Source organism: Hesperophylax consimilis, chromosome 9, assembly GCF_061612785.1.
Source record: "Hesperophylax consimilis isolate HC1 chromosome 9, BYU_Hcon_1.0, whole genome shotgun sequence".
NCBI classification, from domain to species: domain Eukaryota; kingdom Metazoa; phylum Arthropoda; class Insecta; order Trichoptera; family Limnephilidae; genus Hesperophylax; species Hesperophylax consimilis.
The window spans coordinates 19,462,240-19,488,375 of NC_142844.1; the positions used below are offsets into that span (position 1 = coordinate 19,462,240).

The 26,136-nt window shown below is 32.6% G+C and overlaps 1 protein-coding gene across 3 annotated transcripts; it reads left to right on the top strand.

Moving 5' to 3' along the window:
* Window positions 1-22: 22 nt before the first annotated feature.
* Window positions 23-24,207, top strand: Tsp97E (Tetraspanin 97E). 3 transcript variants are annotated; one of them, XM_089635711.1, is made up of 7 exons: window positions 23-203; window positions 296-463; window positions 814-912; window positions 4,649-4,771; window positions 12,348-12,479; window positions 13,552-13,680; window positions 19,149-24,207. In XM_089635711.1, exons 1-6 carry the CDS (start codon window positions 144-146, stop codon window positions 13,624-13,626), a joined length of 657 nt encoding a protein of 218 aa, XP_089491837.1. In that variant the 5' UTR covers window positions 23-143; the 3' UTR covers window positions 13,627-13,680; window positions 19,149-24,207. The 3 variants fall into 3 exon arrangements, with proteins under 3 accessions (XP_089491837.1, XP_089491836.1, XP_089491835.1); XM_089635710.1 differs by lacking the exon at window positions 13,552-13,680 and having other exon boundaries at window positions 19,149-19,480; window positions 19,639-24,207; XM_089635709.1 differs by lacking the exon at window positions 13,552-13,680.
* The last annotated feature ends 1,929 nt before the right edge of the window (window positions 24,208-26,136 follow it).

Consider the following 26,136-nt stretch of genomic DNA (forward strand, 5'->3'; position numbering starts at 1 on the left):
TGCTTTACTGTTCAAAGATCAAAGCGAAGTTTGTGCGTTTTATTTGCGTCCGCAATAATTTTGAAAGGATTTTTAATTAGTTTTTTGTTAAATTAAATGTCTTTTGGTTTGACAGGACAGTAAAATATCAAGAATATATCAAAATGTGCGGGGGTTTTACTTGTTCTAAAAATGCTTTGACGGCCCTCAACATTTTGTACATTGTACGTAAAGTTCATCTAAAGATCAGATTATTATGGTATCAGATCCTTAGTCATTGATCAATATTTTTTAATCGTATTATTTTTATTAATAGGCTGTGGCATTTGTGCTGATTGGGGTGGCTGTATATGGAAGGGCAGCTTCGTTAGTGACCAATCTTCCCATCATCGGCGGCATTTTAGCATGCGGAATTCTGTTAATCCTCATATCCATTTTGGGGTTAGCAGGGGCTGTCAAACACCACCAAGTGATGCTGTTCTTTGTATCCTTTTCACAATGGCCCACAATAATTACATTTAATTTATACGATAAAATTATATTACCTCTGAGATAACTGATTTAGTAAACATCAGTTTCCAACTCAAGCATATGGTTTTCCACATACACATCAATATTGTAGGTATCCTTGATCCTTGTCAAACATGTTGATGTATATTGGTGTGCTTCATTCTAGAAACGTACATACCTGTTTAAAAGAAACCTATTTTCACATTCTTTACAGAAGGCAATCAATAAAAAATTATATTATTTTTATATTTCTTAACATTTTTTTAGTCTCTTAGCTCATTAACATTGAAAAAAAAAACATTTTTCTTAATATGATTTCCTCAGTACATGGTGATTCTGTTTATGCTGTTTTTGATCCAATTCTCCGTAGCTTGCGCTTGTTTGGCTGTAAATCCGGATCAGCAAGAAAAATTTGCTCAGCAGGTATGAAGCATTTTTTGCCACTACTGAACTAAGGTCATCACTTCATTGATGACCTTTGAAATGTTATCTTATTACGTCTGCATGGTTTGAAAATTCTCAAGGATTTTTATATATATCTTTATTTAAAATGGTATCATTTTGTTGTTTATTTTGTGATGTTATCACATTCTTTGAAATATGTGCTATCAGTTGTGAGAAATAGTGTATTAGTAGGGAATTATTGTGTCACTGCATTGAAAATTTATGAATGACTAAGATTCTAACATAATATTTTTATAGCGAGTCACTTGTTATTCATAGAAAAATCAAAATAACACAACATCCGGCCCTTAATTCCAGCCAGATTTGAATAGCTCTAGGGTATAGGTTTTTGTTGCTTTGGCCACAAACCTTTATTGGAAGATTCATTTTTTATCCACTCTAGCGATGGTTACCCAAATTTAGGTAGTTGGATTATAAATTTAACATTTTTTTATAAAACCTAAATACGGGATGAATGTTGAAATCTAGGTGGATTCATTGGCTGTAAACTGCAGTAAGAAGTTCATATGTTTCTGTGTCAATATTTGGAGGTATGATATTAATTAAATTGAATGGCTGAATTGAAAACCAAACACCTGGAAATCTCCATCGCTCGAATAAAAAAGTAAATCTCATCTAGTCTTGAGTTTAAACATTTTTCTCTTACTGAATAATTTAAAAACAGTTATCTTGTTTTTATCCGTTAAATGCATATTTCAATGCTCCATAGTTCACGATGGAAATGATGTTGCAAGCTGAAAATTGTTGTTTTGACCTAAATTCCAGACAGAAAAAAATAATTCAAGTGAATAAATTGTGAAATAACACAGATTAATCAAATAAAATTTACTTGCGCACAGAGGCGGCCCGTGACTGTAATTACCAGCAGTGCATTTCACTTTTAAAATGTACCTAGTCTGTAATTTAGGTGGAGCAAATTAATGAATGGGAACACCTACTGCAATTCATTCTATCTTCTAAGTTATATTTGTAAAATAACTGATTAAATAATACAAAAATACAAAATTATCTCGAAAATAAAGGACACTCAATTCATCGTTGAAAATATAGCGAAACCGTTTGATTTCACCGCGAACGAGTTCCAATGTGTTAATGTTGTTGCATTAACATTGAACATTAGTATTTCTAAGCGAATCCATTCCAAACGCATTGGATTACGCATGATCAAAGTGATGCAAAATTCACTCGCCGTCAAAGCACTTCGATAATGCACGGATGGGTTATGTATCTGCACTGCTCTAACACGTAATTTGACGTCAAGAGTGTAATCTGTCTCGCTCATGTCACCGTTTCGGCTACTTCGGGCTGTCTCGATACCGCCCGATGCTGTTTTAGTAGTATGGTAAAAGTTGGTTCTGTGCATATCTGGGTATGCACGACCGCTTGCTCTTGTGCGGGATTTTTTTACTAGAAGATAGCTCAAATAATGACCCGACGGGAATTACGAATTTCTTACATCGATCACTGGGGCACAGATGTCTTTGTAATTTATTATATGGAGATTGAAGACAAGCAGTGCAATGCACAAATGCACGTACCAAGGAACCGCCTCTGCTTGCGCACACTTGATTTTGAATCTGCGACTTCTGGATTGCTAATGGAGAGCCTTACCTACTGATGGGTAAATTCTTGGGAATTTATTTTTGGATAATATTGTGAGAATTTTCATCTAAATCAGAGGTTCCCAAACTTTTTTGCCCCGTAGACTACTTGCCAAAAATTTTTTTTTCCGTAGACCCCCTGCCTGCCGAATATTGAATTTTCCTAAAACTATTAACGTCCCCTGTGATAATCATTTATTTTTTTCGTAAAAAGATTCCCTTCCCTTGCCTGTCCAACAACCGGGTGGCGGTATAGTTCCTCTGTCTTTGCATTGTGCAGACAGGGGCGCCCTTGTGAGGTATTACACTAAATGAAAATGAACCAGAATAAGCAACGGAAATTTCTTTCTGTAGCTGGCCCTACAGAACTGCCCCTTAAGTTCTTTGTCAGTGCTTATTCCGGTCAGTTCTTCTTGTCACAAGATATCAAACTCTTCAACGTTCCATTTCCATAGTCAAAATGTCCTCAAACTTAGTTTTGAAGTCTGTGTGAAGTGCATTTAATGTTGAACGTCATTATTACCTTGGACGTTTTTCAAAAACAAGTTGGGGAATTAGGAAAATTCGCGGCTTCCATTGTGCAATGTTTTGCTTGAATATATTAATTCTGACGAGAAAAGGAACGTAGACTCTATTTATATACCTCAATTAACAACTTTACGAAATATAAAAATACAAATATCAAATAAGTAATTTCTCAGTCTATTTGTGTTAGGTCTATTGTGTCATTTACGGAACTCTAAATGTTGACTTGAGTTAAATGGGGGTCCGCTCGTATGTACCCCCATTTGAATCTCGTGGACCCCCAAATTTTTTTCTCGCTGACATAGACCCCCCAGCAATCCGATATCGACCCCTGGGGGTCGATATAGACCACTTTGGGAATCTCTGATCTAAATGATGAAATATCCATGGGTGACCGGGTCATCAAAATGACAGTTCAACACACCTACAAAAAGTCATGAAAAGTGATGAAACAAAAACTAGGTTAAATAGGTTACATAGGTAAATATTTAACCTAGCTTTTATTTCATCAGTTTTAATGACTATATCACTTTTTAAAGGTGTGTTTAGTTGTCATTTTGATGAAATATCATGGAATCATCTCCATGAGGTCATCTCCTACACCAAAATTTCATGTCATTTACAAATATGTCCTATTATTAAGAGCAAGCTGAGGACAGAACTTTTAGAATTTTTGGAAAATGCCTAATAGTACCGAAAATATAATGCTTATATTTGCGGCCAGTCAATGAGAGTGTAATGTCATGGTATGTACGATGACTGGCGTGGATTATGCTGTAGCCTTCTAGCCGCCATTAGATATATGAATTGAGGCTCATCTGGTATCATGAGACACAATTGTTTATGTTATATCCAAGTTCAATTTGAAAAATTTGTATAAATTAAGGTAAAAGTTGTAATAAAAATCCTATTTGACAAACTACTTTACTGTAGATTAACGGGATATATATGAAAAAAAAAAAAAAAAAGCTCATAACTTCATCATTTTTTGAGATATCGAAAAACTAATTTCACTGTCCTTATGAAGGTGATGCACCATATTGTGTAACATTTGGAATCGGGCCGCTAACAATAACACTCCTTTTGTAGATGGCGATAAAGTTTAACTTCCCATTTTACACCAGCTATCTGTTTTAAGAACTTAATTTGCCACATTACACAATAAAACCATTACCGAAAATGGGTTTGCAAGTTCGGAGATTTTGAACTTTAAAGCAGTATTACAGGCCTGATACTTTATTTTTTCTGGGCTTATGAAAATAATTAATTATTTCAAGGGCCAAGATGTGTTCTACTAATTAAAGCATCTAAGCAATCAAATTTTCAAACCACAAACATGATTTTACATTACTACGTAGCGTTAAATGTATTACATTTAAAAAAAAAGGCAACTTCATTCAGAAAAGTTTTCTTGGTAAAAAAAAATATATATTCTCGGCTTTGGGGAATATTCCCAGGTATACATCAATAGCCCTACCCCTCAACTGCGGAGAGTGTCTAGAACACATTATTATATCTAATAATTATACAACTGACTTCATAACTGATAAAATGTATTAATTTTCCAGGGTTGGGCAACAGTTGATAATGATACCAAAACCCAGGTTCAGCAAACCTTTGGCTGCTGTGGATTCCACGACAGATCGCCCACCAATTCTTCCATGGACCACCCCACCTGTGATCTCGTAGATGTAAGTCGAAATAACTTGCATGTCGATTCAATGGGGAAACAAATTGGTAACATTGATACTCGCAAAAACTGCAATTAATTATTGTACATATATTATCTAGTTCATTATTTTATACAGTTTTACAATGTGGACGCTAAAAAAACAGATCATTGACTGCAGACATTTTAAATTTGACTTCTCAGGATTTACACAAATCACGAAGCAATAAGGCTACGTATAAAAACTAATTAGTGAAGAAATCTAGCATTTTCAGTCGCATAATCTAAAGTCAGTCCACACTACGCATTTCCGGGTTCCTTCTCCAAAGAAGGATCTAGTTGTTTCTGAATTATTGCATTCAGAATAAGGAACTCTAGTGAAATATATTATGGAATTAAATAAAAGTCATACGAATCAACAAATGCCGTTAGGGTCAATCCGCACCAAATCATCCAGGCCATGTCACCCACCATCTCAGATTTTGATGAAACTTTAAATTTTTAATCCTTCCATATAGATAAGAAAATATACCAAATTTTACCTTCCTACCTCAACTCGTTTTTTTTTTATGGGCAGTTGAAGTTTGGGCAAAATAAGCGTTTTTACATATTCCGAGCACTCCGGAAGAGCTTGTACCTTCAATGAAAAAAAATTGTATCTTTGTCATTTATAGTGCAAATGCAATGAAAATTTTCAATATTATCAAGAAAACTATGCTGATTGCAGAAAAAAATAAATAAACCCTTTACATTTATCTACTTGACTTTAAAAAATTACCAAAAGTAATTTTTTAAGTAATTTTTGGGACGGAAAAGGTACTTTACAAAAAAGCAATATCTCGGGAAGGTACAGTGTTAATGAAGTAATTTTTTTTTTTATTCATATCTACAAATAGCATAGAATCACATACAAAAATAAAATTCATGGCATTTTACTTGCTTCAATAAATAAAATCCATTTTAAACTTTTTTCAAACTTTTTGTAATTTTTTTTTATTCTTATCTACAATAAACATAGTACAACCTAAAAAAATAAAACTCCTGGTATTTTGTGTGCTTCACAGTGTAGAAACGTTTTTAAAATAAGAAATCTTTATCATACAGAATTGTTCTAGGTTTTTTTAAATCTAGATACAAAAATAAATAAAATCCATTTTAAACTTTTTTCAAACTCTTTGTGATTTTTTTTATATCTATTTTTAATTTGTAATTGGGCAAGTTATAGTTTAGGTATATAGCTAGTAACATAGGTTGAATGAATGGACTAATATCAAAGAAACAGTCCTAGAGACAAGTCACTACATGGAAATGATGTATCTGCAACAAGAACAAGACAGAACATGAAAATTACTATCTGCCTCATCACTAAGTTTGCAGGATACTACATGCTTTGTTTCCTCTGACATGCTTAGTTCTGAGTCAGCTTCAAAGCAGTGATCATCTATATAAATACAGTAGTTGTTTCATGTTATGGTGTACGTTGTTAAAATGTCTCTAATCGAAACAAGTTTAGTTAAATGTAGTGTGGGACAACATAATGGTACTGAATGTCACAAAAAAACTTATACTAAGTCAGAGAAAGATGAAATTACATACAGTGCATGGGTAACTACTGATAGAACACAGCAGGTTTCAGTTACAGTTCCCTTTCATGAATATGTAGAACATCTTGTGAAGAGTCTTGTAAAACTTCTTCCTCATTCTTTTATAACAAAGTCTCAATCAAAATATCTCAAAGAGTCCCTAAAAGCACAGCTTCAGATAAATGAAGCTGTTGTGTTATTAGACTTCAGTGAAAACTTCTCCTATGTTATCCAGAATGAAGTCCAGGGTTACCACTGGACGCAAGACAGTTGTTCACTCCACCCAGTGGTAATTTACACTTGTGAAGAGCCTGGCAAAGATCTCACAGTACTTGTCAAGCTTGTGTGTCATTTCAGATGACTTGGAACATGATGTAAGTTTCGTTTACGAAACTCAAAAAATTGTTGCTCAATTTTTAAATCAAAAATTTCCCCAAATTCAAAGTGTTCATTATTTTACTGATGGTTGCGCAGCGCAATATAAAAACTGCAAAAACTTTTTAAATCTGTGTCACCATCAAAAAGACTTCAACTTGAAAGCATGTTGGTCGTTTTTTGCTACGAGTCATGGGAAATCTCCCTGTGATGGAATAGGTGGAACAGTAAAACGTCTTCTAACTAGAGAAAGTTTGCAACTTGGCCCTGGCAACACTATCACAACTGTAGACAAAACTTTTAAGTTTTGTCAGTCGAGAGTAGAAAATATATATTTTTACTTGCTGAGAAAAGAAAGCTTATTCACTTGCAGGCAACAATTACAGCAGCGTTTTTCACAAGCTAAAACAATACCAGGCACTCGAGGTTTCCACTGCTTTGTTCCTCTGTCTGAAAATGAAGTTGGCACAAAAAGGATAAGTTCAGATTCAGATTATGCTTTGATTTTTAACTTCAGTGGGGAACGAAATCGCTCTGAGCAACTAAGTATGGTACAAATTTGTACAAACTCTTATGTAGCTTGCGTATATGACAACCATTGGTTTTTTGGACTTGTGGTTTCCAAAGATGAAGACGAGTGTGATGTATCAATCAAGTTTATGCATCCTTTTGGCCCAGCTCCATCCTTTTACTGGCCACATCAAAAAGAAGATATTTGTTTTGTTCCACTACAAAATATTTTTAATATCGTTGACCCTCCCACAACAAAAGGTTCAGGAAGAGCTTACTACTTTCTTGAAAAAGACGTTCATCATGCTGATCAAAAGTTCAACCATCTTATGGGTCAGATCAAGAATAAAAGTAAAAAATGAACTTGAACATTTATTTGTAAACAATATTATTGTAATGTACTTTCATTTAACCTAATCCTACATTGCCTGTTTTATTTTTTATTGTATTTGTTTTTTAAAGAGTTAACTTTGTATTGAAAAGAGTTAAAAAGTTGATCTTGTTATAAAATATTGCTATGGTGTATGCATTCAGGGTAAGGAACAAGGTACATTATTTTGTTGGTACCTTAAGCTTACATTGCAAGCTTACCAGCATGTTGTAAAGGACCGAATAAGTTTGACTTTTTTTATTTGCAAATACAGTATCTAGATTTTAAAAAACTTGGAACAATTCTGTATGATTAAGATTTCTCATTTTAAAAACGTTTCTACACTGTGAAGCACACAAAATACCAGGAGTTTTATTTTTTTAGGTTGTACTATGTTTATTGTAGATAAGAATAAAAAAAAAATTACAAAAAGTTTGAAAAAAGTTTAAAATGGATTTTATTTATTGAAGCAAGTAAAATGCCATGAATTTTATTTTTGTATGTGATTCTATGCTATTTGTAGATATGAATAAAAAAAAAAATTACTTCATTAACACTGTACCTTCCCGAGATATTGCTTTTTTGTTAAGTACCTTTTCCGTCCCAAAAATTACTTAAAAAATTAATTTTGGTAATTTTTTAAAGTCAAGTAGATAAATGTAAAGGGTTTATTTATTTTTTTCTGCAATCAGCATAGTTTTCTTGATAATATTGAAAATTTTCATTGCATTTGCACTATAAATGACAAAGATACAATTTTTTTTCATTGAAGGTACAAGCTCTTCCGGAGTGCTCGGAATATGTAAAAACGCTTATTTTGCCCAAACTTCAACTGCCAATAAAAAAAAAACGAGTTGAGGTAGGAAGGTAAAATTTGGTATATTTTCTTATCTATATGGAAGGATTAAAAATTTAAAGTTTCATCAAAATCTGAGATGGTGGGTGACAAATCCAAAATTTTCTGGATGATTTGGTGCGGATTGACCCGTTACTGAATTTATAAGTTGTATTATATTAGTTAATAAATTGTTATTTAAAAATGAATAAATGACCGTCAACTCGTTGGCATCCTTGATTGCTGGCTTCTGACGTTAAGATAAACGAAATGACAAGATTCATTCCAGTTTTGTACAATGATTTGTATGGATATTTTTTTGACATTGAATATATGTAGCTGATAAACTGAAAATTAATTTGGGCTACTTCAAGCTCTATAATTTATTTTGTTAGAAAATACTAAAAACATAGTTATTATTATTGACGGAAATAGGATACAATCATGGTTCATGGCCAAACCGACAATAAACCACCGAAATTATTATAATGTATTTTTAATGTCTGATAGTATTATTTCACTGTACGGGAAGTATGTTTGCTGTAGATGCTTCCCGTAGTCACCTTTTGAGGCGATGCTATGGTCTGTTGTACACATGCTCCACGTGATAGCTACGAACAGAAGTGCTGCCATCTATAATTATTTATTTTCAAAAAGAACTGTCCAAATAGTCAAACTTAACGATCTGACAAATCTGATCCTTTGCACTTTTATTGAACAATTAGAAAAATAATAATCTAAATGAACAAATTTGACGATATTTTGCATCTGGCAAATTTAACCAACATTTAATTTTTTATTTTACGTTTATTGTCCAATTGAACTGAAAACAAAATGTACAAATTGGACAATGATTTTGCCTTTTTTTTCTATTGAATTGGACAAATAAAGGTCCAAATGGACAAATCTAATATATATAATAAAAAGAAACCCGTGTTTCCCTACCCGCACTATGGTGGTAGATAGGCCTAGTAAGAGAGTATGAGAGTTTGGTGGGGGTGACAAAAATGTGCTTTGTTATGGGAAGGCCGTGAATACTTCAGATATATTTTTTTATTAAAAGAAAGATATACATTCCCGGGTTACAAATAACCTGAATATCTCCTACTATCACCACAGTAAGCGGAAAATGTTGCTTGTGTTGTGATGGAGGACTTAGCCAGCTGAGGAATTTAATACACTACACCTGGGTGGGAGCCAAACGCGATGTCAAATCAACCAGATCAAATAGATTATTTCAGAATGGGTTTCTGACTGTTTCGGTGAGTCTGGAAGGTTCCAAAAAGTGCGCGAAGGTTCTCGAATGCTCTGGAAGGTTTTAGAATGCTCTAGAAAGTTCCAGAATGCTCTAGAAGGTTTTAGAATGCTCTAGAACAGGGGTTCCCAACCTTTTTGTACTCTAGAGCACATTCTAAAATATCGGAAGGGTGGCGGGCACCACCTATTTTTAATCGATAAACTCGGGGCAGCAATCGCAATCAAAATGACAAAAACGCGATTCCAGGCCGGGAATACTATTTTCACATCACTTCTCGTCGAAAACCCGAAGTGAGCCGATGATCGCCGAACCGAGCGGGACGGTACGAGCACGTGACTACTGTCAGTTTGGCTGTCGGGGCCATGCTTATTGCTTTCACTGACAGACAGAGCTGGCAGAGTCATGTGCCATGTGTTTTGGCGCCTTCGGCGTTCATCGGCTCAGTTCGTGGCGTTCGTTCACTTCGGGTTTTCTGCGTGTACAAGGAGTGATGTGCAAATAGAACTCTCCGTTCCAGGCTAGCGTGAAGAGTGCAGTCAGAAGGTTTTGGAGAGTTCCAGAATGCTCTTGAAAGTTCTGGAAGGAGCCACAGCAATGCGTGGCAGGGTATAGCAAGTTTGGTTATACAGGGTGTATAGGCACGTACCCGACAAACTTTAACCAGCTATTCCTTAGCATATTTGGAGTAAAAAATCTTATGTGCACTTTGCTGTCCGGTAACGTTTTTTTTTAATAAAAAATTTACTATTCATATTTTCACCACATGTCACCACTGTTTTATCCATAGACATATGAATATTAGTAGACCTGCCCTAAGTGATTAAAAGCGTATTATTCCCCACATTGGAGCCGGCTGGGCTCGCGTATGGCTTCCCGTGAATCTTGAGAATGTGATGTCATCATTCTTGTTCGAACTAGCGTCGAGCTATGGTCGAGGCATTTTATGAAATAACACTGCAAAATAGTGGCTTGCGATATGAAAACTTGTAAAAATAGATGTGAAAAAGAGAATAAACCCAATTGTCGTATTACATTCCATATGTAAGCATCATTTTAAGCTTATTCACATCGTATAATATGAATCAGTTGTAGAAACATATACTATTACATCGAGATACATTTGGTCGAATGTAGCGATTCTCAAGTGTGCGCATCGTTGTTACTGGGAAGTAAATTATGAACACTTAAAAAAGTGTCTTAACCACTCAGAACATTAGAACGTCAAAAGACGTAAATATGATAATAGCGGTCAAGACATTAGAACGTCTTTTCACGCAAACGCGCGAGATTTTACAAAAATCGATTTATTTCCATCACTAGTATACGGATTGCCATGATTTAAAAAACAGAGTATCGATAATGAATAACGCTACGCGTCTGTATTCAAGAATATCCTTGGAACGTAGAGTTGCATTATCTAAGCCGATTGAATCTGTCATCTTGTTCGTTCATAATTTATTGCGTTTCTAAATAATTTATTAAAAATATTTTAGTTTGAACGGTTAATATTTTGAGGTGACTAATAGTTTCTAATTATATTTCTTCAATATATAAAGTGTTATTTCTTTATGATACTCAGAAAAAAAGTACATTTTTCACGGCTTTGAAATAATTGTAAGCGATTTTTACATTTTTTTGACGTTTTCATAAAATGTATATTTAGAAACGCAAATATTTACGTATTACAACACAATGCGATAGTTGATTTCATAATCTTTCCAAAACATTTTTTAGAATGAGGCTACATTTCCCAAAACGTGAGTTATGAAGCTTTTAGCAAAACTCGTAAATAACACAAAAATTATCACGTTTTGACAGTTCTCAAAGGAACACATAGTAGATAAAAGTCTTTGTCTGAGAGGTTAACTAAATACGTAAACAAAATATTCGACTCTGAAAATAGAAGAAATTTTTTTTGCCGAATTTGGACTTCGCAAATTTGTTCATAACGTGGCGAGTAATTTGCGCTCCCATGTAAAAATGTCTATTCATTCAAAAGCAGATTTTACTTTTAAGAACTAAATGGTGATATTAAAATGCGAGATGCCTATATACTGTCAGATTGATTTATTGACGAATCACAGTCAGCTTTACCCCCTTCGTTCTTCAACAGTTGATTTTACCCCTCACCTTTAATTTCTAGTCTATATATTCTTATGTCTGTGGTTTTATCCAAAGATATTAGAAGAACGAGATGTGCTATGCGCAGTTCGTACTGAGTGGAATTGTTTTGCCGAGTGTCGCCGGTTTTGTTCACCAATACTACTGCACACCTTCGCTTGCGCTAAGGTATCCGCACTAATACATAGAACAGATTTCTGTGCGTACACGTCCCGATACCGTTCAAAGTACCCTAATTAGGTAGTACTCCGGCTACGGTCCGGCGGCCAACATATCATATCTCGTTCTTCTAATATCTTTGGTTTTATCCTTTGTCAAAGTTTGAAAACCAGACAAATTTTGCACATTAGAATTGACAATTGCACATTCCATCTTACAAATGCAATCTATCCCACCACTTTTGATACAATGTATTGTTTTAGTGAAACTTCATGGATCATATATGCAACGGGGATAGCCGCCGATGGATCACATGTCGACTGCCAGGTAGATAAGTTGTAATATGAATATTCACTCTTATAAATAAAATTGTTGTTTTTATTTCAGAAAATTTGCTGCAATAGCGATATAATCACTGAATCCTGTCAATGTCAGCCTTGCATGGAGCAGCTTCAGGCAAAGATCAACTACGCTTTCAAGCTTTGCGGAGGAATCGGTCTCTTCTTCAGCTTTACCGAGGTACTTATTCTATAACTACATTTTATTATTCAAAGTTTTTATGGTTTTTGTTGGTGAAAGTTTATTGGATTGGTAATTGAATGGAAAACTTATATTTTTACTACCATTTTCAGATAATAATGATTCTTTATTGGTTTGAGCCTTGAATAACATTTCCTTTTCATTATATCTGCTCCTAACTTTTGAATACTTTCTGATGAAATAATGTTAAAGACAACTTCATTGATTGAGCATGTTATATTACAGCTAATTTCTTTGATAAAAATCTTAAGAGGGTTTTTATTCTAAAAGATAAAACGGCACACCTTGGTTATTATGACCGTGTCCATTACATATTCACTAAAAGCTAATTGTTAGTGACTACATATATTTATGATTCCTTTCGGACAAATTTTTCAGGGACCAAAAGATTTGTCACTGTATTAAAAATCACTATTACCCAAGGGCATGCAGTCCGTAGGGGCTGTAAATTTAACACTTTTTCATCGTAAATTAATGTTAATTCTTCTTTTCTTGGGCCATGAACAGTTTTATGAAACCCTACTATTTCCAAGGTCACTATATCTAAGTCTTGTTGTGTGGTCATATAACCAAGCTGTTCTGTAAACGGATGTGGTGGTTGCTGACCATATGCCTCTACTAATTCCAAGGTCACTTATCAAAGTCATCTTTCTGTTACTGTGGTCATATAACCAAGTTGTTCTGTAAATGGATGTGGTGGTTGCTGATCGTATGCCCCTACTATTTCCAAGGTCACTATTACCAAGTCATGTTATTTGGTCATATAACCAAGCTGTTCTTAAACGGATGTGGTGGTTGCTGACCGTATGCCTCTACTATTTCCAAGGTCACTTATCAAAGTCATCTTTCTGTTACTGTGGTCATATAACCAAGTTGTTCTGTAAATGGATGTGGTGGTTGCTGATCGTATGCTCCTACTATTTCCAAGGTCACTGAAAGATGATATCCAAATCACCTATTGCTGTTGTCAAATGAACAAGTTGTTCTGTAAATGGATGTGGTGGTTGCTAATACATACTAATGGTGCACATATGACATGTTTATTTTCCAGTTTGTGGGAGTGTGGTTGACTGTACGCTATCGCAATCAGAAGGACCCGAGGGCTAACCCCAGTGCTTTCTTGTAATTGTGTTAAACAAACAAACCTACTATTGTCTTACACATTCCATGATAAACAAAGGTGCTAGCTGGTTTTAATCACTAATCATTCTATGCTTTACTTTCCGTTTTGATTTGTCCGCTAATTGTTTTATTTATTTGAGTGCCTTTTTTAATGTTGTGATTAGATTAGTTGCTTTGTCCTGCATGATATCACTTCATCAGTTTATGCTACTACCACTGACGTGAACAGAGTTTTTAATAAGGGTTGGCAGTAGGAAAAATAGCTAATTAATTGTAAGAAGTTTAAAAAAAAAATAATTTGATTGGCTAAGTTGATGGCTTTAGCTAAGCTAAGCAAATATCTATGCATGTTACAAGCCAATTACTAGATGTATGTATAAAGATGCTTGAAAGAAAGCCAACATAATAATATGAGAATTTTTGCATTAATAAACTGGCATAAGATGGCACTTATTGCCACATTTGTGATTTGTACTGAAAGGCGAGGCCTTTTTCGACACTAACACAATCAAGTCGATCTTGAATGAGCATCGCATACAAGTGTACATTTTTAGTCCCTGCCTTCCATGCTTTATGGTAGTGCGGTCAGTATGGTGCGTATGGTTTTGTGATTCTTAGTTATATTTCCAAGCGTGTTTTTTAAAGAGTGGATTCTATGGAATAAAGAAGAAAACCTTCCTTATTTCATGATTTATTCCAATAAATTTTAATATTAAATATTTATATTTTCATGGTAGGCAGTGCTTATATAAGTCTATATGTACGGCACACCCTGGCTACTACTATCTGCTTATTTTATACTATTACAGTGAAACTCTTATAAGGTTTTCAGTGGACTAAAAAAATTAACTTTGTTAACATGATACCTTCTTACGCGGGAACCTTGAAAGTGGCTTTTAATGTATCTGCGTGATTGTTATTTATTTGCTTAGTTTGCTTTGCTCTTATTTGTGTATATGATGACCATTATTTAAATAGTGCTATCATTTACTTAGTGTTGGCTATTATTAACTTGTTATTACAATCACACATACCTATGCATTTTTATATATTTATTGTTTTAGCACGTAGAAGTTTTGTGATATGATATTAGATAATAGTAAATTGATTAATTTTAACCCACTAACTGCACGTAAAGCTGCTGTCAAAATCAAGTTTATTGACAGTCCTATTTTTGTTGAGTTGTATCAACCTTTTTTCTCCGTATTTTGGTCATTTCGTCCTCATGAACATTGTCTCAAAAAATTTCAACTTTCTTTATAATACAATCGAAATAAAATTATCATTAACATTTCTAAATAAAGTGTCATTAACATTCCTCAAGCTGTCAATAGTTATATGACACATTGCTCTAATCAAGAGATAATGACAATTTACTGTGAGTACTGATTAATTAATTGTCTTTGATAGATCATTCATGTACCGGATTGTACTAAAGAATGCAGATAAAGACAATACAAATGTAGTAGGACATATCTGCTAATCAGAACCAATTATTCTTGATGAAAGATATGTAGTTCCTAAAAATGTGGTTTCCCAGTGTTTTCTCAATAAATTCTTATGGATGGTATGGATTGCTTTTAAATTTTATTTTCTGTTTCAATTTTGATTTTTTTTGTTTGTTTATACACGGTGTCCGGAACTCGTAGTACAAGCGGGAAACTGGAGAATCTACACCACATGGGGAACCCAAAAAAACATAAAGTTTTTTGATTTGAGCATTTTCAAAAAAAAAAAAAACCAAAAAAAAATATTTTTCGGCTATTTTAGGGTTAAAGTTTTTTCTGGTGTTTAGGGTTGAAAAACAGATGTTTTAACCCTGCAGAGCAGAAATATTTTATGATTACACCGGGTTAAATGAAGGGTGATTTCAAAATAATGCTTCAAATCCGAGTTTCTTCATTTGTTTTACTTTCAAATAGTTTTAATTAGTTGGGTACTTTGATCTGAAGTAATAATTTATAAGAATCAACTTCAAACTCGATTTACTCGATAACGAAAGCTCAAATAAAAATAAAAAATACTACAAAATCGACTCCAAATGTGATGTAGATTCACCAGTTTCCCGCTTGTACTACGAGTTTCCGGACACCCTGTATATTCAATAATATTGTAATTCAATTAAAATAACAGTTTATTTAAAAACAAGTTCTGCTGTGAAATTATTAAGCATGACAGCTTTTTCGCCTTCTAAAGGCATCATTAAACTGTTTGATAATGCCTTCAGAAGGCGAAACAGCTGTCACGTGTAATAATAATTGCATCATAATAATATGCTTTTTTTTTTTACGGTGATTCTATGTCAACATACCATAAAAAATTACCTATCTATACATATCTTCATTTGGTTTTTCCAAAAGACTACTCTGTTTTTTGCTTCATATTTTCGAAATCGTAGACAGTTTGTTTATTATAAGGGTTCCAGTTCTTTTGAATTCATAGTTTTTTCTGGAGTTCCTCAGGGGTCTATCCTTGGACCACTTCTGTTTCTGATTTTTATTAACGATATTGGTTCAGTCATCACACATTCGCTGTATTTACTATTTGCAGATGACTTGAAACTATATCGCTCAATAAAAAACCATATTGACTGTATTCTCCTTCAACGTGACATTGACTGCGTCTCAAACTGGGCCAAAATAAATGGCTCGAACTTCAGTACACCCAAGTGCAATAACGTCTCGTATACAAGATCAAAGAAACCGCATGTATTTGAATATACAATCAATGAAATTATTCTCCAACACCTAAACCAAATCAAAGATCTAGGAGTTATTTACGACAGCAAACTAACTTTTCACCAACACATCGATGATTTAATAAGCAGAGCATACAGGCTTCTCGGCTTCGTAATTAGAAACTCATATCCGTTTCGTAACACAAAAACACTGACGTTATTATATAACACACTAGTCCTAAGTGTACTTGAATCAAACTCGTTCATCTGGGCTCCACATGAATTAACATACACTTTACGCATTGAGAGAGTCCATAAATTTTTTTTAAGGTTTTTATTCTCGCGGCTCTATAGACGTTACCCTTGGCTTTACCCATCGATTTATATATTAGGCATGACCAATTACCACTCCCTAGAGACACGTAGAGGTATTGCTTTGCTTAAATATTTTTTCCAACTAATAAACGGTCACTTATCTAATAATGAGATACTGGCCCAATTAAATTTTTTTGTATCAGAGTCTCACTCTCGAGGACGTCATCACAATCTTCTATATAGTAGAACAAGCCGCACTAATTTATTTATGAACTCACCTGTGGGGAGAGCTACGTGCTTTTTGAATGCGGTAGATAAAAAAATAGATTTATTTTTTGTGTCCTATAGCGCATTTGCGAGAGTTTTGGCATTGCATATACACTGCATAAATGGTACAATTATAACGTCTTAGGCTATATTACCTGTAATTGTTATAAATAAATGTACAAATTATATAAATAAATATTATTGTAGAAAGCAATCACTTTGTGGTTTGACATATTTAATAAAATAAAATACTTTTTTGTTTTAAAACCACAATATTTATTAATTTAAGAACCGACCGGTTTCGCTTTACTTAAGCATCATCAGGGTACAAATTAATACTAAACAAGAAGTACATAATGTGTGCATATATATAACAAAATATAGAGGGAGACAACATGATACAAATATATTATAGAGGGAGACAACATGATACAAATATATTATAGAGGGAGACAACATGATACAAATATATTATAGAGGGAGACAACATGATACAAATATATTATAGAGGGAGACAACATGATACAAATATAAGCAACACAAAGACGGTCATAAAATACATTAACATAAGTGCACAAGTAATGGAAAAACCGCCAGATAATTATGTAGACTAATGGGTTATATCAATAAATCGGGAGAAACAAAGCATCAACTGGCATGGTGGTAAGGAGGTAAGGAGAACTGGGAATTTATTTTTATTTTTTTTTATGGGTTTATTGGAAACAGACCTAATATTGGACTACTTGATATGTCTAATTGATTATTAAGTATCTGACTTTTGGTTTTTACAGCTTTTTAAATTTCTAGTGCCTCTAAGTTGTTTAGTCTGTTACCATGCCCGTTTTTATGTAAGATGTTAGCACTGGTGTGCACTTATGTTAATGTATTTTATGACCGTCTTTGTGTTGCTTATATTTGTATCATGTTGTCTCCCTCTATATTTTGTTATATATATGCACACATTATGTACTTCTTGTTTAGTATTAATTTGTACCCTGATGATGCTTAAGTAAAGCGAAACCGGTCGGTTCTTAAATTAATAAATATCGTGGTTTTAAAACAAAAAAGTATTTTATTTTACTAAATAAATAAATATATAAAAATGTAAATGTTCATTTGTTCAAAATCTTAAATCTCCAAAAGTTCTTTACCGATTGCTTTGAAATTTTGACACAACTTTGCATTCCAATACGAGTGTGTTTTTATATACCTATATTATATAGATGTAACCTATGACAGGTAAAAACATGCTTATCTTTTAAAAAACAGCACCATCTGTTGGATGTAAAACCAACACGCGCTATTGTTTCTCTATCTGCACAGACAGACTGAGCCACAGCAATGCGTGGCCGGGTACAGCTAGTATTAAATAAATACAAAAAGTTATGGAATTTTTATTACATCAATATAAGTTTGCACAAAAATTTGCTCTTATTTAATAATAATTAATGGTTCCCATACCTGCCTCCCGAATTGTCAGTTTCAGTCAAAATAACTTTGGATGAGTTAAACGTGTGACATTTCAATGGTAGCTGCTCCTGTAAGCGACACTTTTTCAGTTATGCATGATCGCAATACAACTTTTTTTTACAATAAAGTTTTATGTATTAGTCTTTTTATTTGTGTATATAGTTATGGAGGTTCCATGATATTTCATTAAAATGTAAATTCAACACACCATTAAAAAGTGATATAGAGTCATTAAAAGTGATGAAACAAAAACTTGGTTATAAAGTGATATAGAGTAATTAAAAGTGATGAAACAAAAACTAGGTTATAAACTGATATAGAGTCATTAAAAGTGATGAAACAAAAACTAGGTTTAGTAGTTACCCATGCAACCTTGTCATTAACAGTGATGAAACAAAAGCTAAGTTTAATAGTTACCCATGTAACCAACCTAGTTTTGGTTTTATCACTTTTCATGACTTTATGTCGCTTTTTGTAGGTGTGTTGAATTGTCATATAGTTGTGGATATACAAATAGATATTTTATTTGTCTATATAGTTATGGATAAACATATATATTTTATTTGTGTATATAGTTATGGATATACATATAGATATTTTATTTGTGTATGTATGTATATATTTAGTTATGAATATACAAATAGATATTTTCGACAATTTCAGCAAAATACATATAAATTTCTTAGTTAATTTTCCCCTAATATTAATGCTTATTGTTATTTTATATTATGTAAAATTTACATAATTTAAAGTGTGCAATTTTATGTGCTAATGTTAAAATATGTTTAATGTTACAGCTTTTAGCCGTTTGGCTAGCCAGGAAATACCGTAACCAGCCCGACCCTGAGTACCGACCTCCGCAATCTCTTTTCTCTAGAAATTTTGATTATTAACATTGAAAAATCATTAAAATTAAGTTGTGCAATATTCCTCCTCTACAATTCCCATAAAACATGTTTCATAAACATAATATTTACATACATGTTATATGTATGTACATATGTTATTATAAAATGTAGCGTCTCTTCCGTAGTTAAAAAATGGGATGAATCTTTAACGGCCCATTATCTTTGTCTACATTCCTTTGGTTTGTCATCCGCAGATGACTTCTTTCAAGCTAATAAATAAAGTTTTAAAAGAAGTCATCTGCGGATGACATTCCTTTGGTTTGTCATCTGCAGATGACTTCTTTCAAGCTAATAAATAAAGTTTTAAAAGAAGTCATCTGCGGGTGACATTCCTTTGGTTTGTCATACGCAGATGACTTCTTTCAAGCTAATAAATAAGGTTTTGACGGGTTTATGAAAATACCTTCTCAAAAACCACCAAGGCAACTATGATAAATAAATCATATATTTTTTATGATTATATTTCTCCTTGCAAGTAAAGTAATTGATTGATTTGAATTATTTTATGACTATGCGCCGAGTAATTCTTTATGATATGTATTTTTGTCTGCTTATTGATTCATTTCTAAGTTTCTAATTTTTGTATTTTTTTTATATATGTTTTTCTAGTCAGTGATAATAATTTTTAAGGAAAAACTCATTTGCAATTAAGATTTTGTAAATTAATGATTGTAGCTTCCTTTAGACACCGAATTATACTTAAAATAATATTTTTTGCCCATCAGGATATGCCTTCAGAAATAGCAACTATTTTTATGCGTTTTGATTGCTAATTTTCTGGATTTTTCTTGGGAAATCACTTATTGTATCAACTTTATTGGTTACCAAAATATTATGAATATGTCTTCTCGTTACGATTAATGAATAATTAAACCTTTTTTCGAAATATCAAATAACGATAAGTTTACCACATTACTGTGAGTGTTATGATTAAAGATGTCTTCGATACTATGGCAAACACATACTAAAATTTAAATCATTGGTATATATTTCACAACTTTGCTACATATTTATGTACTTTCACATAGTATAATATGTATCTATACGTTAATATATTATAAAGAATCGTTGAAGTAGTTAAGGTACCTATTTAAGTCTCTTTGTGTTCCTTATGACTTACCTACATTAGTTTTTTAATGATCTAATCGAAGACATTCAAATGAATAGATGGGCCAGTCAGGGAAAGGGGAAAAAACCAAGTGCGCAGAGCGCGGGAGGCCGCTTGACTGTGATTTCCCCTTTCGGTGATTTGTCAATAATTTTCATGTCAGGGCAAGTCTAGTAATTTGGATGTCTGTGGATGTAATACATCCACATTTCAAAATCTCAAAGATTTTGACATATCTCATGACCATGGGCACCTATACCAACTGAGTGAATACCGCTTTATACTCTTCCAAGTTAACATGTTAATCTATGTCTTCGGCGTATTATGTGATCTCACAAATAATAATGCTTTTCCATGTTTGAAGTTGGTATACGAAAAATGGAGCAATATTTTATGTAACCTTATATTAAATTGATTTAGCTTTATACAACAACTTGCTAGTCTCCACCTTGTGAATATACACAATGTATTTTCATACAAATGTTTGATAGACAATCGACTAGTTTATTTAGTGCATTTAAAGAAGTTCCAATCAAAACAATAGCATTTATTTGCAGTAGAACCACAACTCATGGCGAATGAATATGAATGTGGATAGTTAAAAGTAGAGATGCAACGAATATTCGGTATTTTGTTTTAATATTTGACCGAATATCTAATAATGATAATAAAAATGCATGTTCTTCAAAAAGTGTCTACATATAGAAAGCCCAACATTATTTAATATTTAAAATCAATCAGAGGTGAAATATGTGAATAAAAACCAATTTTTCTGCCTTTGCTGGTAGCAGACGATTCAAGTTTTTTTGCAGACCATAACAGCTTCCAAAAACAGTTTCTCACCATAGATACTAGTGCAAGGTGACGATAAATTTGCATAAACATCGTTTGGCTGGATATTGTTTTGCATTTGCAGACCACCAGATTTGAGGGTTACGATTGAGACAAACACTTTTTAAATAAAAACCTATCTCATTTGCAATTGCACTTTTCTACATCCCCCTAGTTAGCATATTGGCAGTAGCAATGATATTCGGCCCTACGACTTAAAGCACTATTCAGTATTCGGCCAAATCACCGTTCGTTGCATCTCTAGTTAAGAGTCATAATTTAGATAAAATAGTGTTAACCAATATAATAAATATATTCTAGTTTTACCAATGAAAATGTTGTAAGAATATATTTTCTCACTTGGCTCTAACAATTGATTCTTGATCACTGTTTATGAAATTATATAGTGTCGCTACGATAATTAAATAGAAATTATTTTAAGACAAATTTAAAACAGAATGAGGAACAAATTACTGATCGCTATGTAATGTTAGCATGTATTTAATAAAAATCACATAACTTTTTGGTCAACCTGTATTTTTTAGTCCTATTACCAGCCATAATGCACAAGTGACTAAGTTTTCATCTAATGCAGTCAGCTTATTTTAGTAGCGCAATATTTAAAAGTTTACTGCATTCAAATTGAGTTATTTTTGAAAAAATAGTGATTATAATATTTGATACATTATATAATATCTTTTACATGATAGTAAATATTTGTAGTAGATGTGAGATTTTTCAGAATTGATTAATTCATCTTAGGGGTCAACTTTAAATTATTTATTTTCTGCTTTTTCATAGATGGCGCTAATTTAATTATTTTAGAAAAAAAAAAAACACTTTACAAGTTATGCTTTAAAATATTAAGATTAATTATTGTGGGTTTGCGCCTGCCTGTACATACATCGCAAAAAGTGTTTTTTCCTAAAATAATTAAATTAGCGCCATCTATGAAAGAGCAGATTATGAATTCTTTTAAGTATAACCTTAAAATTTGTAATACTTTGGCTTGCCACCCATAAAATTGTTGTTCTTTTTGAGATTGAAACAATGTTAAGATTATTTGACAATATTTAAGATTTGATAATTACATATTCTGTAACTTACCACTTATTAATATTATGGTTAGAATTTATTTATAACTACATAATAGGATTCTAAGTAGAAACTTATCGATAATTATTACCGAATCTTATTTCTTTTGCGCTCATATTTTTGATCCTTATCAAAAAATCTACCATCGGATTTAACACATTGACGAACACTTGCCGGAAAATAGAGTGGCAACTATTTGAGATATGACACACAATGTGTTTTCTGAACTTGTTTGAAAATCGGTAATTAAAAATGTAATCCTTGGGTGTAACACTATTTTAAGTATAGAAGTGTTTGTGTTGTGACATAATAGATGTGTTCTACTAAAGTACAAAACTTGACTTCCTGTCCGCGGCGCATCCCTGACTAAAATATGTGCATTGTGTCAATAGATATTGTGTCATATTATATTTTTCTCTAAAACAACGTCAATAAACACTGTGTCCGTGAATGTGTTAATAAATAAAAAATAAAATGAATGAGGGAATCAAATGGGCGATTAAAAAAATACAGACGAATGGCAGCCAACATAAAACAGGGCTGCTAGTTTATTCTCCAGTGCTGCTTGTATCCATTTAGATTCTTTTCTCTAATTAATTGTGTTTGGCACGAAAAGCATTTTATTCATACTAACTGTATGAGTATCATCTTTCTTTCAGTGTTTAAATTTCTGAAGTAATTGTATTGAAATTTTAACTGTTCGCAAAAGTTTGATGTGCATAAACTATTGTTAATAATTCTAGCCCATTAAACAAACAATAAATCACATTGATCTCTAGAATCTGTAAATAATATCTGTTCGAGTTCAAATTGCATTATACATATTATTGTCTGACGTATTTATTAATATGAGAAAGTGTTTTGCTCTCACAATCAATTATTTGCAGTTAATTATTAATTCTATTTGTATTTTGCCGTGCTTCTACTGTATATCCATGCTTTTTGCCATATTACTGCTTTATACAAACGGCAACTTTACCGTTCGTAGAAATAAATTAAGATAATTATGCATAGATTATGAAATTAAAATCTAATCAGATTTATTAGTTTCAATCTAATCATTTGCATTTTTCTGTGGTTATCAACAGAAATAATTTTATTATGTGTCATCAATATATTGGAAGTTAAATCGTAATCAATAAAAATAACAATATTATTTTTGAGCAAGAATTTAATAAGTACTTTTCAAATTAAAGGCAGACATAGTGAGAAAAGTTTTTTTATTATTTGTAATTTCTCTAATTCACGCTAGATGATCATGGTAATATTTTCAGAATTGCAATCTAAACACTTGATTATAAAAATTCTACAATATTTGTGCTTCACTTGTATTATATAGCAATTGCTTTATAATATTGGTGGTGACTGTTAGAAACATTGTAAGACCCGTACTGTTGTAACTACTTGCAGGGATCTAGCACCGTTGATTGATAATTAATGTCGGTAACCTGTCATCGTTCCTGAGCATGACCACAGATCACCAACAAACAAACGACAGTTCACAACGACGAAGTGTTCTTAATTTATTCGACATTGACTGTTGTTTACACGTTAAAAATCTGCGGTCATGCTGAGGAACGATGAAAAGTTATGGACATTATCGATAAATCTTTTATCGGTTAACCATGCTCGATATGCAGATGCAAGGCTTTCATCGACAGAAGTGGAATATAGATTATTTATTTGTACTTCACACCTGGAAATGAATGCTGTTTACCTGCCAAAACTGCTCTAAAATCGAAAATATTAAAAGTCTTTCATACAAAGATTTATATTTTATTCCAATATTATTACATTACTTTATTGACTTGCTGTTCTCGTTAAGATTTAAAAAAATCAAAGCAAACATTTCATTAGTAGGTTTATTGTTAAGAGAATGACTGTAATTTATTTTAAAGATTATCATTAGGAAATATATGTGATATAAAACTTACACATGTTTAATTTATTCTTATCTGATACAAACTACTTTCTGATAAGGTTAGATATTAAATTTAGCGACCTATAATCTGATTTGATTACCAGTAAGTAAGTGCCTTGAGATGACTGCCCCAGTTGAGATGTAAGTTATTCAAAATTTAATTTTTCTTGTTATTTATTTATTAATTGACTGAGCGTAACAGAGTCCTGCTTTGACTCAACCAGTTTGGATTTCGTCTGTCTTTAAATTTTGTTGTGTGTTTCATGTCCGGTCAATTCTGTCAAGATGGTAGCCGTGTTTGTTAGTACATACCTTTTTTTCCACCAAAGCTCCTTAGTGTTGTGACAGTTGCAAGCTGTCAAGTCAGAGTAATCAACATTATTAGTACCCGATTTCAGCTCTAAAGCACATTTTCTAATGTCCATTAATCTTAATCATTACAACAACCAAACTTGAAGTGTGAAATTAAAAAAAAATGCATATTGATACATATTTTTTCTACAGCAGACCCCAACCACAATCTATCAAACTTGTAAAATACGGTGACCGGGTATCTCATCAAAATGACAATTCAACACACCTACAAAAAGTGATATAAAGTCATGAAAAGTAATGAAACAAACACTAGGTTAAATAGGTTACATAGGTAACTATTTAACCTAGTTTTTATTTCATCAGTTTTAATAACTTTATATCACTTTTTGTAGGTGTGTTGGATTGTCGTTTTGATGAAATATCATGGAACCGTAAAATACATTACATGCATGAAATTGTTTTTTTTTGTTTTGGCGTGACTTTATCAGTATGAGGAAGTTACATAATACAGACGGATTTTAACTAGCGATTCTTGTGTGTATATGGACTAAAAAACGTATATGTACGTCTTTTTGTTGTCCAATGATATTTTTTTTCAATCAAAAACAAAAAAAACTATTTTTCTATCACTCTTCATACCTGATCACACTTCTACATATCGCAACGGGGGATCACGTGGTACACACTCCGCCTCGTCTATTACTGTGCTGCTGGAATGAGACAGAGTGCGTATCACACAACCCGCTAGGCTGTACCCAGCTACTCTAATTTCAAATAGGGGTTCACAGTGAATAATATTTGAAATCCTACTTAACACACTTCATGCAGGCGAAAACAAGGGTCCCATTCGAGAAAATGGATTCTGTTTTTAACAGCTATATCTTTGAAAGTAATACATATATTTTAATGAAATTTTTTTACATGGTACTCACCAGAACCCAGCTATCAAATTATATTCCGAAATTTAAGCCTACTCTTGTAATACGACTCCATAAACTGAAGTTAAATTCAATGTTGCGCCATTTAGTGACGTTTTATTTGCAAAAAATGCATGTATTTTATTATATATATATATATTTTTTTATTTTCCCACAAGTCTTTAAAAAAAAAAACAGAAAACTTCTGCCTCTTTGGTGCGATAAGTGTAAGGATGTATTACCCATTCTACGGATTTAAATATAGTTTCCTTTTGGTAAAATGTTCTTATATTTAAAAGACAAGACTTTGAAGATGGGGTTCACATTTTTAAATACATATAAATATTATTTTTAATGATAAACTAAGATTTAATATAAAGTTATTAAAAGTGATGAAAAAAACAATTTATAAATGTAACCTATTTTACTCAGCTTTTGTTTCATCACTTTTTAACCAGTGGAATGCCGATGATTCTCCGGAGAACCTGTGAGCATTCTCATGTTTTCTTTTTTTAGAATAATTTGCGATACAATTTTTACCTTAATGCTTCGAAAAATGTTTGAAAAACAAAATCGGCATCGCTTGGCCTAATAAAACTTTAGATTCCACTTTTGATTTTTATGAATAGCGCATCTCTGAAGGCTTAACAAATACTTTTTGTTTTATGCTGCGACCTTCAACAGGTTAAA